The 16,256-nt window shown below is 46.6% G+C and overlaps 1 protein-coding gene across 1 annotated transcript in view; it reads right to left on the bottom strand.

Moving 5' to 3' along the window:
* Positions 1-822: 822 nt before the first annotated feature.
* The window catches only part of LOC119383263 (nuclear pore complex protein Nup54), a 29,445-nt gene continuing 14,011 nt past the window's right edge, over positions 823-16,256 (bottom strand). The window contains exons 8-10 of the mRNA XM_037651327.2: positions 13,904-14,023; positions 10,533-10,646; positions 823-1,294 (exon numbers count right to left, since the gene is read on the bottom strand). Of these exons, the coding sequence (XP_037507255.1) occupies positions 1,178-1,294; positions 10,533-10,646; positions 13,904-14,023 (351 nt within the window). The 3' untranslated portion in view covers positions 823-1,177. The remainder of the gene's footprint in view (positions 1,295-10,532; positions 10,647-13,903; positions 14,024-16,256) is intronic.

Below are 16,256 nucleotides of genomic sequence, written 5' to 3'. Positions count from 1 at the left end.
TGCCTATGCCGCTCCTACGTAAACGTAACGAGTTACCGTTACAGTTCCACCGATCCTCAGTGGAATGCTGGCATTCCTCCGTTCCCCCAAAAAGGAACTAGTTCCTGGAACATCGTTCCTTGGAACGCCGTTCCGTACAACACTGGTCATAGTTACTACTATTCAAAGTTACTTCCACATCACTTTGAACCAAAAAAGTGACATTGGCACATGCATTGTTTCAATTCTTAAAAAATTGGTGCGAGTCAGTTGGGTCATGACAAAAACGCTCATTTTTCTTTATATGCGATATATGCCATTCGAACTATTGAATTAAAAATTATTCAACCATATCACAACTCGCTTCAAATCCACTTTGAACCTCCCATTTCCTATTCGCCCATCCCTTCATAGTGACTTTAACATGAAAGCAATTAGAAAATTATTTAAGGCATGTGAAGGACTGCCAGTATTTACTATTTCTAGCTGAATGACCATTTATTGCATGAAATTACGCAGCCTAAAACCTCACGTCTGTGCTCCTTTAAAGTTTGTGCTTCGTCAACACAGTATGACCCGGCAATTTTCAATGCAACAGTATTCTGAAACACGCACGTGAAAACATACAAGTAGTGACAACAGTGAGCAACGTTTTACAGCACATAGCACATTGCAACAACGGCTGTAAATGCACTACCACTCGGTGCTGTGTAGTCTCTATGGAGCTTGCTAGTCTACAGTTGCATCAATTATACAACTGTAAAAATTTCCCGCTGACAGATTAAGGTGTTCCAGGTGTGGAAGCAAATATGTGCACTCATGACACATGACAGTAGGCGATAAGAAAAAGAGAAATATTTTTTACTGCACAATTATGCACGACAACCGGTTTAGCATCTGCGAGAAGGCAGGCTGATTCTCACGTTATAATACAATTTACACCACTGCTGCTAAAAGAATATAAGCTTCATCTTCAAAACTTATGCAGCAAATCCTGACACACTAACAGGGGATATATTCCAAAATTCTATCGGCAATCTTTATTGCATGAGGCTTTTCCGCAGAGTACAATGTCACGAAAAGGATTACATCGTCCCAACTGATACGTAAGTTGCGACATTGTCTTTCCAGTGGCAGTATACGCTGCGAGAAAGTCTCCAGGTTGGGAATCTTGGCTATCCCCTATTTGTTTGTTCTGCTATCTTCTTGGAGCAGCCGTTCCTTGAAGACTGCTTTCCATTTTCTTCAGTTCTTCGAGATCGTACTTGATAACCTTCACCAACTCAGAGATGCCCCTCTGCTGAGTCTGCAGGTGCTGAAATAGATACGCACAATGTGAGAGCATTCTCCTCACAAATCATCCGTCATTCACTGTGGACACTGCCGATTTAAGGGCTCTGCTACATACTAGTATATAATTATGGCTTTCAGATGCTGTGCCATTCTCTCCTGCTTCTTCGTAGTTCAGAGCAGTAGTATAGCTTTGTTATCCTGTACCATATTGCATTTAGTAATATTTATAAACCAGCCATCCCTACTGCAATACAGATGTGTTCATTAAATCAGCTTCAGTTTGTGCATACATACATCAATCTCTGTCTGTAAATGCATTTTCTGCTTCCCTTTCCCATTTGCTTAGTTTTATGCATGCCTTTCTGTTCTACCATGTTTCTGCTGTCTCGTTAACATTTTTTGCTGTGAGAAATGGTAACGTTTGGAAACCTGCAATGCTTTATCGAACATTTCCTCACAGTCTATCTTTAGTGAGCAGAAAGAAAGACGAGTCATTCAATGTCAGTCAAGAAGATTCCCAGCTTTACGCTGGTACATTGCACAAGTTGACTGCTGCAACAATTGGTCATTTCAAGCGTCAGAATTTCGGTGGTAGAATTTCACTTAAGACTTTGGAACTGCATGAATTCCTTGCAATTTTCACCAAGCCTGGTTTAGCAATGGGAACTTTCTTTTCGTGGGAGGCAAATTTCTGCCAATACAAGCACCAGCCCAAGATGTGAACGCTTGTAAACCTTCAAATCTTACGCATGAGCTTTACTTGTAGACAATTGCTTTCACGAAGGCTACCAATGACGAGTCTTGCTCAGCTGCATGTTTTGGCACTCTTTCTGAGAGCCCATAACGAGCTGGTCTTATAGACTCCATAAATAACGTGCTGGCTAACTCCCTCTTGGTTTTACTTTCCTAGGTTTACGAGTCAGAAAACAATTTCCTATACAGCACAACTGTGCCTTGAAGAAAACCTCCAGCACATGTTCCTTCACTTCATTACAGCAGTAAATTGCATGTGCTGCAGCATTGGCTCACTCAACAAGACACTTTGTAATACAGTCGCCGACCGATAAATCGGACACCGATAATTCGGACATGCTCGGTAATTCGGACAGTCGCCCGGCACCGCCGATGATCCCATAGAAGTAATGTGTAAAGACGACCGATATTTCGGACAGCTGCGAGATCTACATTCAATAATCCGGACCCTGTCTGAGACTGTCGCGCACGCCGAATCGCCAGCCATTATCTCCTACGGCACCCGTACCATACAAAGTATGGCCTCAGAGATTAAAACGAAAGCTAATTGGTGATCTATGAGGCTTTATTTCGATCGCTACTTTATGCCTCAGATTTCTGTGATTGGAAATGCCGATCTTGGAGGCACCGGTCAACTGTGGGAAATCGTATCGACATCGCAAACATCCTATATTCCGGTCATAGCCTCCTATATACTTTCTGTGCCCGCTCAAAGGAGGCAGAATCTCCGTCCGCGCTCTCCGACCGCCTGACACCGTTCCCCAAGAGGTGGCGCCACCAGCCCTGGGGAGCGTGAAGGCAGTTCGCCTTGGTTCGCCGCAGGCCTGTAGTCGATGCGTGCATTGTGTTCCCGCGATTGAAGAACTTGTGCGTGTTCTCGTGATGCCATGGCCTACTGCTGTGTTCCAAAGTGCAAATCTGATGCGAAACGTAAGGTGCCTGGCATTTCGTTTCATGAAATTCCTAGTGACAGTGAAGCGAGGGCAGGCTGGTTGAAAGCCATCGCTAGGAAAGACTGGACACCGAACACGACATCACGCTACTCCGTTGTGTGCAGCCGACATTTTCTCCTGACGGACTACAAAGAAAGATGTAAAACTCGAAAACTCAAGAGGAGTGCAACTCCCAGCGTGTTTGACGACTACCTGGAGTACATGCAGCCGAAGCCGAAGAAACTGCGGAGCGATGCGGCTGTGAGGAAACGAGCGCTTGCTACTGACAACGCTGCTGCGCGGCCTCTCAGGACAGCGACTGCAACAGGCCTTTTTGTTGGAGCCGATGAACACACCGTGCCTGCGGATGGACTTTCCTCAAGTTTTAGCTCTCCGGGTCTCACAGATGTTCCGTGCTTCACCATACCACTACAAGTTGAGATGGATGCTCCTTCTGAACCTACTTCAAAGCACGAAGCCACCCAGGTAGATGTTCGCAGTAGTATTTCTGTTTTGGAATGTCAGAAATTTAGACGGAAGGAGTGCGATTTAAAGGCACAGATACAACAGCTTCGTCGAACAGTTGACAAATATAAAGAAGAACTGAAGCAATTAAAAGAAGATTGCAATTTGACTGCTTTTGTCAAAGTAGTTGAAGCTGCACGAGAAAAGCACGTAGGGGCCTGCATCCTCGTTGACCAGGTGAACAATTTCACCAAAATCAGACCTATTTACTCCGAGGTTACTGTTCGTAATTGCATTGTCCTCAGAAATTTGTCAACAAAGGCCTATGAATTTATAAGAAGCTTCCAAGCAGGGCCACGTTACAGAGGTTTCTGGGCGTGACTACTGGTGAAGTGGGATTCACAAGTCTCGTGAAAGAGCGTCTGAAAGCAGAACTAGAAAATCTGAGCACCCAGCAAGCGAAAGTATGTTCTCTGGTTGTTGACGAAATGAGAATACGGCAAAGCCTGCAACACAACAAGCAGAGAGATGCCTTTGTTGGAGAGGTGGACTTGGGTAAGGATTGTGGAACACCAACAAAAGGGGAACCAGTCCTAGCAAATTCACTGTTGTGTTTCATTTTGTCAGGACTCTCTGTGCGCATTTGAATACCCGTGGGGTATTTTTTCACCGAGAACTGCACTGCACAGCAGCTGTTCATGCTGATGAAATATGTGCTAAAGGAAGTGGAGACAGCTGGCTTCATTGTAATGCGCATTGTGACGGACAATCACAAAATTAATGTCCTTGCTTTGAAAATGCTTTGCAGTGGGAAACTGCAGCATTCTATAAAGCATCCTCAAGATCCCGACCGAAAGTTGTTCGTCGCCTTTGATCAATGCCATCTGATAAAGAATACCGTATAAACGCGTGTAAGGGCTGCACCCGTGTAAGGGCCGCACCCCGTTTTTTTGAAGTGCATATTCTAAAAAAAAAAAAAACGCGTAAGAGCCGCACCCACACTTTCCTCAACCAATACGTATTCAAAATGCGCGCGCGCGTAAGCTTCTAGGCGTAGTCGATAGATGGCGCAAGGAAACGCAACCATCATCATCGTCACCAGAGTATATATAGATATATATTTTTTTGGATTTTATTCGTGTTAAGATGTTCGTGAATTGGGCTAAAAATTTTAACTTTTTTATTAGTATTCAAAGACCCGCCAACTAAAGGTTAAAGCAAGATTTTATCTTTAGCTTCTCACATCTCTGTACAAACGCGCTATCGGCGCTATCCATATCGGCATTAGCATCACCAACTTTGGCATGGCTAGCCACCATAGCATGGCGTTCGCGTTGATGGTTTTGTGCCATGGAGTGGGTTTGTGCACTTCAGCCAGCCATTTGCTGTAGTTTTCTGCACTGTTCGATGACCTTCGTGCTAGCTTGTTTTCTACACGGCGTTCACGTTTTGGCAAGATGGGCAAGTACCTTAATAGCAACACTGCTGGCTATAAGTTGAAGGTGATCGAGTATGCTCTCGAGCATGGGAAACGTGCCGCCGGCAGAAAATTCGACGTTGACGAGAAGTGTGTTCGACGTTGGTGTGCTCAAAAAGAAGCCTTGCGAAACACCAACAGCACTAAGCGCGCTTTCCGAGGAGAGCAGTGCAAGTTTCCTGATTTGGAAGACTTGCTCCGCTATGTGACTGAAGTGCGGAATGATGGTCTTGCACTCACAACGGACATGCTGCGTGTGAAGGGACTAGCTTTGGCGACTGTACTTGGGTGGATCCTATCTGCGTGGAGCTCGGTGTCGACGGACATTGTGTCCCGAAGTTTTAAAGTCGCCGGGATATCTAACAGCTTGGATGGCACGGAAGATGACTGCTTGTGGGGTGACGGCGCTTCGCAGCACACCATCTCATCTCGGAAGTCTGAGGACTCGCCGAGTGATGACAATTGAGCACGTATGTCGCAAGAAATGTCGTATACTGCAATAAACGCTCTTCGTTCGCTAACTGGTGCGTTTTTACTTAAAAAAAAATGTCGCGTGTATGGGCTGCACCCTGAAAATTGGCCCTCATTTCTTGAAAAAAAAGTGCGGCCCTTACACGCGTTTATACGGTATCAGGTCGCAGTTCCTGGCCCGAGACATGGGAAAAAACAATGAAGTTACATCCTCTCATGTGAAGAGCCTGTACAAGATGCAACAGGGGAGTGTAATCAAACCTGTACGATTCCTCACACGGAAGCATGTATATTTTCATCAAGTATTGAAGCCATGAACGTCCACAAAGCTGTTCAGGTTTTCTCTCCTGAAGTTACGGCAGTGTTGAAACTGTTGCAGGAGCAAGCTGGACACACGTCTGACATCACCTTTGCTGATGCAGGCCCAACAATTGAGTTCATGGACACAGTGCATCGATGGTTTGTCTTAATGGACGTGAGTAACTGTGTCCAACACATACACAAGAATATGCAAGACTGCAAGCAGTACGAGTCTGCTTCTGATGAGCGCCTTGTGTGGCTCACGTCATCTTTCCTCGAATACCTTGAAGATTTGAGACGTGACTGCCAGCCAAAGCAGTTCCTCACTAAGGAAACGCATCATGCACTTATGCTGACTACGAAGTCAAATGTTGAGTGCACCAGATACCTACTAGATGTAGTCTCCTTCAAGTTTGTGCTGACGAGGAAATTCTCTTCTGACCCGATTGAATCATTTTTCAGATGGATAAGAAGGTCGGCAGAAAGTAATGACCAGACTGACGTTCGGTCTGTTTTGTCTGGTGTCGAAAAGGCCTTAAAAACTGGCATAATTTCTGCTTCAAAGACCAGTAACGTAGTGGATTCGTCAAGCCATGGCTCAGATGCACTTAAAGTTGCAAGCAAACAGAGAGAAGTGCAAGCAAGTCAGTTTCCAGTAGAAGCTAGGAAGCTTCTTGAAGACCTCCTAAGAAGTCCTGCAAGCTTGCTTCCGACTGTGGACACTGCAGCACTTGCTATGGTGGGAGGCTTCGTAGCCCGTGTCATACAAGAAAAGATTGCGTGCAGCTCCTGCATTTCAGTAGTCACAAAGCCAGCGTCCTCAGCCCCCACTGACAGTCTGATTAGGCACCAAGACAGAGGTGGGCTACTGTACCCCTCAAGTGAGCTTGTTAATGTTTTGTACGCGCTAAAGAAGTACAGTCGAACCCACTTATAACGATCTATCGGTTATAACGACCATATTTGGGTGCACTTACGATTTTCCTATGCTAACCACTGAAGCTGCGTCCAGATATAGCGAACATTTTTCAAAGCCTCCTACTTTTACAACGAACACTTCAGACACGGTCGCGGTAAAAATATGGTGCATACGAAGCGAAAAAAAGTTAAAATATGCCTTCTAAAGCGTGACAGGGGCGCGCGCTCGCGCGTGCCCCGCTCTAGTTTACTCGCGACTAAGATACCCAGATCGGCGAGCACCGCACGCAGATTTCGGACGCTGCGAGCGAGGTCGCTCACTTTCCAGGCGTTTCTTCAGTGCTAGAATGGCAGTGGGGAAAAAAAATAGTAGGCATCATGAAGCCTTGTGGTCAGCTTTCGCACAGTAACCTTTCCTGACGCCGTTCTCTGCAGCTACGACCGCCTGCGATGAACCAAACAATGCCTTGGAACGCAAGAAGGCATAAATGCAATTGAAGTGATAATTAACCGCGATAACTTTCCATCGCAAAAAGGTTCACTGCGTCCCTAAACTCGTCGACGCCACAATGTGCCGCGAAAAGTCGTCCGTCTTTCCGGTAACGGCAGAGACCGGTCGATCGGTGATAACGATTTCCGCGCGATTGCGGCGATGCCTTCACGGATAGGCATCAGAAAAGAGCGAAGGCGAGGTGGCGGCCGTCGATGAACGTGCCATTATGCCTTATAGCCGACAACCTTATCACAGTCATCTGTAGATATCTGCTCGGCTGCGCGTGCGGCGTACACTGTACACTGTGCAGATTGACGGCAGTATGAGCGCGCCATGCTGCCGTTCGCAAGTTCGCCGCCGCCGCGTCGTGCGAGACCGCTTTAAAGTGCGCATCGCTTTGTAGAAACGAAAGCTCGCTGTTGTTGAGCGGCGCGGGCAGCGAGAAACGTCGATGTACTGACAGCGAGCGTATACGGCGTGTTTGACTAGGTGACAACTCAAGTGCACCGCGCATCGTCGTGCAGGGCCGCGAGAGCATCGCGGAGACGTAGAGTGCGCGTTGCTTGGAAAATACTTGTTTTCGCCGCGTTGAACGAAGAGGCTAGTCGCCGCACCCGTGCACGGTCCGGAGTGAAGCAAGCACGAAGAGCGTACAAACGCGCGCATACGGCATACAGCAAGCGGCCTGGCAGTGACTCCGCGACCCGAGTAGGCGACGCGCTGCACGCAACTAGCCAGGGATGATCGGCTCCACGTCGCGGTACCGCGCTTCGGTGAAACGGTGTCGGCTCATTGCAAAGGCGGTTAATTCACTCGTGAGCACGCAGCGGGCGTCGCTTCATGACGCGAAAAGGCTTAGCTTGCCACCGAAGGGGTTGTTAGCACTTTAACAAAAGTACACACACACACAAAAAAAAAAAAACGGCTTGGCCGCTAAGCGCACGTTTTTAAGGGCGAGTCCATATACAACGAACTACTGATATAACGACCCCTTTTCGCGACACTTTCGAGTTCGTTATAAACGGGTTCGACTGTACACTGATCTCATTTTAAGCGAGCGCAGAGCAATGCCAAGGCCTCTGCAGGAAACAGTCAGCAACGCTGTTTCTGTTATGGCAAACAGTGACGTTTTTAAGCATGTTTGCATTGAGCACCGCTTGCAGTTTCTGGAGCTTGTTTGCATGAAATTTTGCAGGCCTGTGTTCACCAACTATGCCCTGGGTGTGACTGACAAACACGATGTGAGGAAGGCACTTCACCACAAGCCCTTGTCGAGAAAAGTTCTAAAACTGTGAATTGTGTTTTTGCAGCTGCTTGACTGACTGTACTATTTTTCTTTCAATGCTGTTAGGCAATTCCTATGCACATATGCATCTTCAGAATACCAACAAAATAAAAGTTGATGTCCAGAACAAGGTAACAAGTGTTGTCACTTGAGTTCTGGGTTTTACTGCAAAACTGCAATGAAGATGTGAGGCATGCCGTAATATAGGACTACGGATTAATTTGGTTAAGATGCGATTCTTAACCGTGGCCGTCGAGACTGCGCGCTGGCAGGAAACCTGCCAGCGAGAAAAAGGCCATGTTTTAACGCACACGTATGCAGCATATTTGCATTTCATATTCGTCAAAATGCGACTTTGAGGCTGCGAAACCAACCCGCAGCTTTGAGCTTCGCAACGTAATGCCGCAAAGTAACGAGCCGTCAATTAAGTGGTGCTGTCATGTCGCTTTCTTATAGCTTTTTAAAGCGGCGAGGCAGCTACAAGTATTGTGGATTCACCTACGAAGCTCTAGGGTACCGGGGACTGAATATCCTTGGGGACAAGTATGAGTTTAGCGCATCAGTTTATACCGCATTCATACGCTTATGTTTACTTGTATATTGTATTTCTACTCGCGGTAATGCTTGCTGGTGATGGTAAGGTTGTCCAGCATGAATATAATAGTGCGTTTCTACATTTACGTCGAAGACATTTATGCTTTCTGGGATGCTCACTGCGTAATCGGAGAGACTACGCGTCGTCTGCACTCCCCAGGGCTGCCGGCGCCCCCTGTCGGCTCGGCTCGAACTAAACGCGACGGTGCAATAGAATGGAAAGTGCGGGGATCGAGCGGGCACAGAAAGGAGGCTATGTTCCGGCTCCTGTATTCCCGTGCTGCGCTGCTGTAACCGCCATTCTGTCAAATGTGTCTGCGGTAAAGTGTTTTGCGCGCGCGTTCATTTTTATCTTGAGACTTGCTTTATTTTACACTCTGCTGTCTCAAAAGATCTGAGTTAAATGGCGCCAACGGTGCCCTCACAGCCAGTGCCGAAGGCCGCGCCGACGACAACGAAACGCGGCAGATATACGGTCAACTGCCAATTTTTCAGACGCCCGATTTTCCGGACATGCTAAAAAATTCGGACGCTTTCGCGGCACCGTCACCAGCCCCATAGACGTCAGTGGTCAAGAACGTCGGAAATTTCGGACGCTGAAACTCTCCGGCGTCCGATTTTTCGGACTTTCTGCCCAAATTGCAGGTCAAAAAGGCAATAATTGAAGCCCCCACCTCTGCCGTGTCTATCATCTCGTAGGTTCGAACCACTTTCTCGAGTCGACCTGTTTCCGACTGTAGCAGAATCCGAAAGTCAGCTTTGTCACGATGCCGAAGTGTTATGGGGTGAAGCGGACCGGAAATTCAAAGCGGCCGCTTTCACGGCGCCGTGATGGCGGCAGGTGGCAAACGCGCCAGTACGGCTCAATCGCTGACAAGCCTTACGATAAGCATCTTCAGTCAACTGCTCGATAGTGCATGTGGCCTGGTGCAGTTGCATGCGTAGTGCACGCATTTAATAGGCGAGAACCCAAACGCGCCGCGCCGCCATTCATGCGGCCTCTTTGTGCCACCGCTAAGTGCGCCGCACAGACGCGTTGCCTTCACGAACGAAATCAGCTCGTCATCGTACAGCGATCACATCACACTGGCGGAGATACAGGCGGGCTTGGTTGCACGTAAGCGGAAGTGCGGGCAGCAACGCATTGACAACTTTTTTCGGCCACCGGGACCATGAAGTGTCAATAAAAGTATTTTTTTTTTCTGATGCATTCGTTATTTCGGACATTCGATAATTCGGACTTATTAACGTTCCCCGTGGAGTCCGAATTATCGGTCGTCGACTGTATAATGTCCAATTCAAACATAACTTGATGTTTCCCAGCACAAGGAACATGGACGACATCAAACGAGACACACAGTGCTGTCGTTGTAAGTCGTCCATGTTCCTTGAACTGGGAAACATCGAATTATGCCGCACCAATTAGTCCAACGCTCAACCTCATTCGATATAAATAGAAAATCTCCTTTATGATTTAAACAGTAGCTGCTTGTTACGTCATGAAATGGAGGCCCAAAGAACAAGCAATAAAAATAAATGTAAATTAAACATGCGTAAAGAATAAACCGTTACCTCTTTGAGCAGACTCAATGAACTGGGCTCAAGGCTGCAGTGTATTGTCGTGTCAGTGAATGTCATCTGGTTGTTCTGCAGCTTGATCTGAGACATCAGCTCATTCAGGCGACCCTGCAAATGATTTCCATTCAATGAAGCATGCGTCGCTATGTTTTACATTGTATTTCTCTTCTAAATATTTAATAAAGAGACTTCTACAGAGACGCATGCAACAATATCCAGCACTTTGATGTTGGATGGTCTGTTTATGGGCTTCAATGTCCCAAAGTGACTCAGGGACTGTAATGGAGGGCTTCGGAAAATCTAGACAACCTGGGGTCCTTGCACTGACATCGCACATACACAGGCCTTTAGCATTTTGCCTCCAATGAAATCCGACTGCTGCAACCGGGATCGAACCTGCATCTTTGGGATCATCAGCTGAGCACCTTATAACCACTGAACTATCATAGCGGCAGCATTCTGATGCGTTGACCAGTTTGACATGCATGTTTTGTAAGGCCTACTGGGTTAACAACGAAACAAACAGCAGCAACAATGCCGGCAGTGACCCCTAATGACTAGGCGTGTGGGAATAATGAAATTTTATCTCGAATCGAATAGTGCCGGATAGCGGCCAAAACCATGGAATATCGAATACAAAAGATGTTATTGAAAAATGAGAGAAAGAACAAAGAAATGAAATCTGCTCGTGCCCTCGAGCACATTACGCGGTGAGTGACTGCTACTGAATGAGTACAAGTTGTCATGCAGAAACACAAGCTGTTCCACATGACCTGGCTTCAGGTACTCTCGCCGTGACGTTAGGTATTTCCGGCTCATCTGACAGCGGTGACATTGTGCTTCATCGTCATGAGTGCTCCCGGCCCAAAAACCTTAGGGCGCCCATTCACAGCAGTGTTTTAACTGCGTGCCGGAACAATGAGAGTTTCTGAATGAGTGGTGCGGTGCGGCAGTAGCAACTCAGCGTGAACAAGTTTTTACAAGTCAAGCCAATTATCGAGGGTTGCGCGGGCCAAAGTCGTGGGACGTTTTACGGCGCTTGCAGCGTATGTGACTGAACTGTGCAAGAAGTCCGTGCCTTCGTTTTCGAAAGCTAAGTTGTGAAGAGCTTGACGGTTTTCTGATGTGTTTTCTTTTTACGAGTGGAAATTACACAATTTTCTTTAAAATAAACATGCAAACACTCTTAAACCAGGATATCTGTAAAAAATTTAACGAAAGGCCATCTGTAACGACGTTAGCATCAGATTTAGCCACCCCCATCCGCCCCAAACTAAGTTGCACCATTGGGCTTTGTCACATTTTAGGTATTTGTCTGATCCACGGTGCAAGATATACTTTAGGTAAGTGAACGACGCGGAGGGAGCGCTTGTTGGAGAGAGCCGGATTATGTTCTCGTTTTCCGCATGCCGAGAGATGGCACGCTGGACTGAGGACCGTGGCGGGCTGCTGGCAAATTCCGCAAAGCACCCCCAGCACGTGGGCGACGGTTTCCAAATCTGAAAAATCGAGTTATCACGCAATCTCGACCACGCAATATGTTGTGCAAACGGTCCGTTTCGTCGCTCGTCGCTGTGCAGTGCATTTTCACGCATGTGGGGCTTGGCCTTCACAGTTCACGTGCTACGTTAGCCGCGCAAAGCACGCACTTTTCCTTGTTGCTGCCATTGCTTTAGAGCTCGTTTTCGAAAATGTCATAGTGGCCAAATATTTTTATGTTGCGGAAGAATGGGCAAGTGCTTTGTGCCCTTTTGCAACAGTGGCTGCAAATCTTGCAAGGAGAAGTCCGTGCTTTTAATGCCGCCAGCATAGGTGTGCGCAGAGTTCCCCTTCAGGGGGGGGGGGGGCAAACATTCATCGCGGCACCCCCCCTCTCTATTAAGTCTTGAGGCATCATTGCATTCGTCACATTCGCTATATGCACACTGGTTAACTGGAAGAGCTTCAACAGTAGGCGCAGGCTCCAGCCACTGTGCACATGGTGACGTTGCATCCACTTGAACGGGTCATAGAGTGCCCTGATGAGCGCGGTTGTCAAGGCAACCTACCGGGTGACAGTTGGTAGCACCATCGCTCGGGCTGCTTGCGAAGCAGAACATAGTCACGCAACGGGTAGTCCTCGCACTCGCTCACCTAAAATATTTCTTGCACCATGGTCTGGTCGAATTATTCGAAACTTTGAATACTAGCTATTCAAAAGTTGGATTGAATTATTTTATTCAGTATTATATTCGATTCGAATTCGAAACTCAAATATTCGCACACCCCTGCTTATGACACTTCATCCAACCATGATACGTTAGTAACATTTTTGTCTTTCTGTGGGTTCCCATCCAAGAAAAATAAGAAAACTGCAGGCTAACAGTTATGCATTCTCCAGCCCCCCAGTGACTACGTAGGATTTCCTAGGTGACAGTAACAATCTCCCAATGTTCTCTCTGGCTAAACAATGTGCTACCATGTGGTCCATCAATCCAGCAATCTAGGTGCAAGCTAAAGTTCTCTTCTTAACACGGGAGCATGCCTCCTCTCTAGGCATGGGGAAAGGTCCATCACACCGGCTTTTCTCGCTTAGCCCCAGATAGATAGAAACCTGTTCACACAGACTAACGTGAAAAAATGGGAACAGTTTAGAGAAAAGCCGGCTCTTACATGAACCAGATCGGGACGATGATGGGACCTTTCTGCCTTCCCTAACCTTGTGGTTAGAAAATGCTAATCGTAGCTTCAAGTTCCGATGGACTGTGAGCTTCTATTTCTACACGGAGATAATGTGCCTCTGCGTCGGCACTCACAATCCTAACATGTTGGTGTTGAATAATTTCTGTCTCAAAATGTGCCACTGCTTTCATTTTTCACCAGTGGCTTTCATTATTGTGGCCACTCGCACAGCGACAGCAAATGTGAAACAAATCTGAAATGTAACGTGATGAACGTAATACGAGTATTCAACGAAGCAATGAATTCCATGGACAATTGTAATGCGACTGACTGTGTATGAGCCCAGAAGCAAAGGCTTACTACATGACATGTAAAGTACACAAAGTACTTCAAGATATGAGAATGATTTCAATACAAAATGAAAGCTCAATGAAATGACTCAGGAACAACACAAACTACTTGACAAAGACACACCTCGAGGACAACGCTGACAGAAAGCATGACTGATGGAACTTGTTTCGACATCTTTCGCCTTTAAGACATTCAGCATTAATGGCTTAGGCATTTGCTATTCGGCGTACACAAACAGTAAAACTCCTGAAGCTCCATACCCCAAGAATACAGCTCTCGGAGCAGCTCATCACAGTGCACTTCATCAAAAACAAAGGTAAGGTATGTGCTAATCAGCTAATTAAAAGACGAACCCTGAATTGTGTCGGCGCGCTGAGTTCACCCAGGTTGGACTCCAGCATTGTCCGCAGATGCTCCTCTTCCGGCTGTATCGCAAAGCCCATCTTGCGGCTGACTTCGTGGTGAACCATGACCTGCGAACGAGCAAGTATATAACATTCAAATGTGCCCCTGTAAAAAACAAAAGTGCTCTACTTAAAGAGGCCTGCAACACTTTTCGAAGTATAAACATCGAATGACCTCACTATCAGAGTTTATTGACTCACAAACTGATTGCCGCAAGAATTTTTCAAATTCGTCAAGCGTGAGTGGAGTTACACGGATTTGTCGCACACTTTAATAAGCGCCTTCTCTCTCCTTTCATTCCAACGTGTGCACTCAAAGCTAAACAAGGGGGGACGTCAAAGGGGCAAGAACCTATGTCAACGTGTGTCATGGCTTTGAGCACTTTTCTTTTTCTTTGAACGCGTCGGCTCACTTTCGAAGTGACCGTGAGGGTGCTAATGTAATCGTACAGCATGTAATACTACCACTAAAGAGCATGGCGCGGATACGTGGATGTACACTGTGGTGGACGCCGTAACTATGCAGCACATGAATGCTCAAATAAACCAACGGCCATGTCCTCTTGCCTATGATGTCGTCTGGCCTGTTTATCACGGAACTTTCCAAGAGTGGGCGATTTCTAGCTGTCTCTGAAACGTAATTGCAAATTCCTTGCCGTGTGCATTGCTACCGCAAAAGCTCGTTAATTTGGATTTAACTGGACCGAGAAAATGTCCGAATTAACTGAATTCCGAATTATTGAAAGTATCAAAACAATAAACAAATGTCTATTACATTAATAACTTTCATTTTCTTGATGAATAAGTAAATGTTATACATATTTTGCATAAGAGCGGTGTAAAAGCTGCAATTTTTGTGATCCTTCGACTTGTTTCACAATGCGACAACGGCGCGAGACCCCTGTGTCTTAATTAGCCTGAAATGTGCTCTGCACCCCTCTAATCTTTGCTGCCAACAACACCACCATCATCCCGCGCATGTGATGATACGTTTCTTCACCGGTAAACTAAAGAAATTTGTCGCGGTTGCTGAAGCCTTGCTCACGAACAATGTGATTGTGGATAGTGACCATGCCTTTCCAAACACCCACGGCCAACGAGGTGTCACACGCGGTGGCAAACGCAAATTGTCATGCAGCGTTGCTTTCCGGTCGTTACCGTGTGGTTCACAATGATGATGATGGCGGGGCGGACTGTGCCGCCTCATTATGGTCGTCTGCGAACATCATTTTTGCTCTTTTGCATCACACATTTGCAGCGCTTTGCACTCGACGTGCTCCCAAGATCGTCCGAATTAACTGGGTTGCGGCCAATTATGACCGAATTAACGAGAGTTTGATTCCATTAAACAATGTGTATGCTGGCCGGGACCGAAGAACACATGCGAATTAGCAGATTTTTCAAATTAACAAGGGTTGAATTAACGAGCTTTTACTGTACACTATCTGGCTTGCATATTCACAGCAGCCTCAATTACCGATCGGCAGCGCTTTCTGACTATGTTAAAAAAGTGTTGGAAGGCCTCTTAGCTCTTTCAGACACGACCTATGAAGAACTCTCTGCAAATTGTGTCAAATCTACACATTATATTTCAAGGCACTCTATATTCTATTGCAACAAATACAGTAGAACCCCGCTGATACGTTTTTGAAGGGACCGTAGGAAATAAACGTAAGACGGGAAACGTAAGAGCCGAAAAACAGGAAAAACGGCAAAATATTTAGTGGTACAGAATTTTATTTCAATTCTTACGAGCAGCACGAAAATTGGCGCGCTCAGCCGCGATCTAGTCGATGGATAGAAACGCGGAGCTTAGGACGGCCTTATCCACAGAAATGTAATCAACGTATGTGATTTTTTAACACCAACAGCTGTAGGCATGAAAGAACTAAGCACACGCAATCACGACCGGCGCGGCGAGTCCGACCGCGAACCGCACGCACGACCATGCGAGCTCCAACCAGCTCGAACTCCTCCCGTTCTCCGACAAATAACGACGATGATGAGTCTACGCCAACGCGATAGCAGAAGTGAATGCCAATCTCGAAGGCCTTGCTTTCGCAAGCAATTACGTCATACACGCCATGTTTGTGCAATGCAAATCTCAGAGGCTATGCTTTTGTCAATAGTAAATGCCAATCTCGAAGGCCTTGCTTTCGCGAGCAGTTACGTCATAGACGCCATCTTTGCAATTTGAATCTCGAAGGCCATGCTTTTGTTTGATCCATTGAAAGATTCTGTTGCTTGCGCCTCTCGTGCGGCTAATATTACGGTGAAACGAGGCCAAGCTGCGTGAAAATGC

Source organism: Rhipicephalus sanguineus, chromosome 2, assembly GCF_013339695.2.
Source record: "Rhipicephalus sanguineus isolate Rsan-2018 chromosome 2, BIME_Rsan_1.4, whole genome shotgun sequence".
Lineage (NCBI taxonomy): Eukaryota > Metazoa > Arthropoda > Arachnida > Ixodida > Ixodidae > Rhipicephalus > Rhipicephalus sanguineus.
Note: the sequence above shows the minus strand (reverse complement) of the source record. Positions and strands in the feature narration are given on the sequence as shown.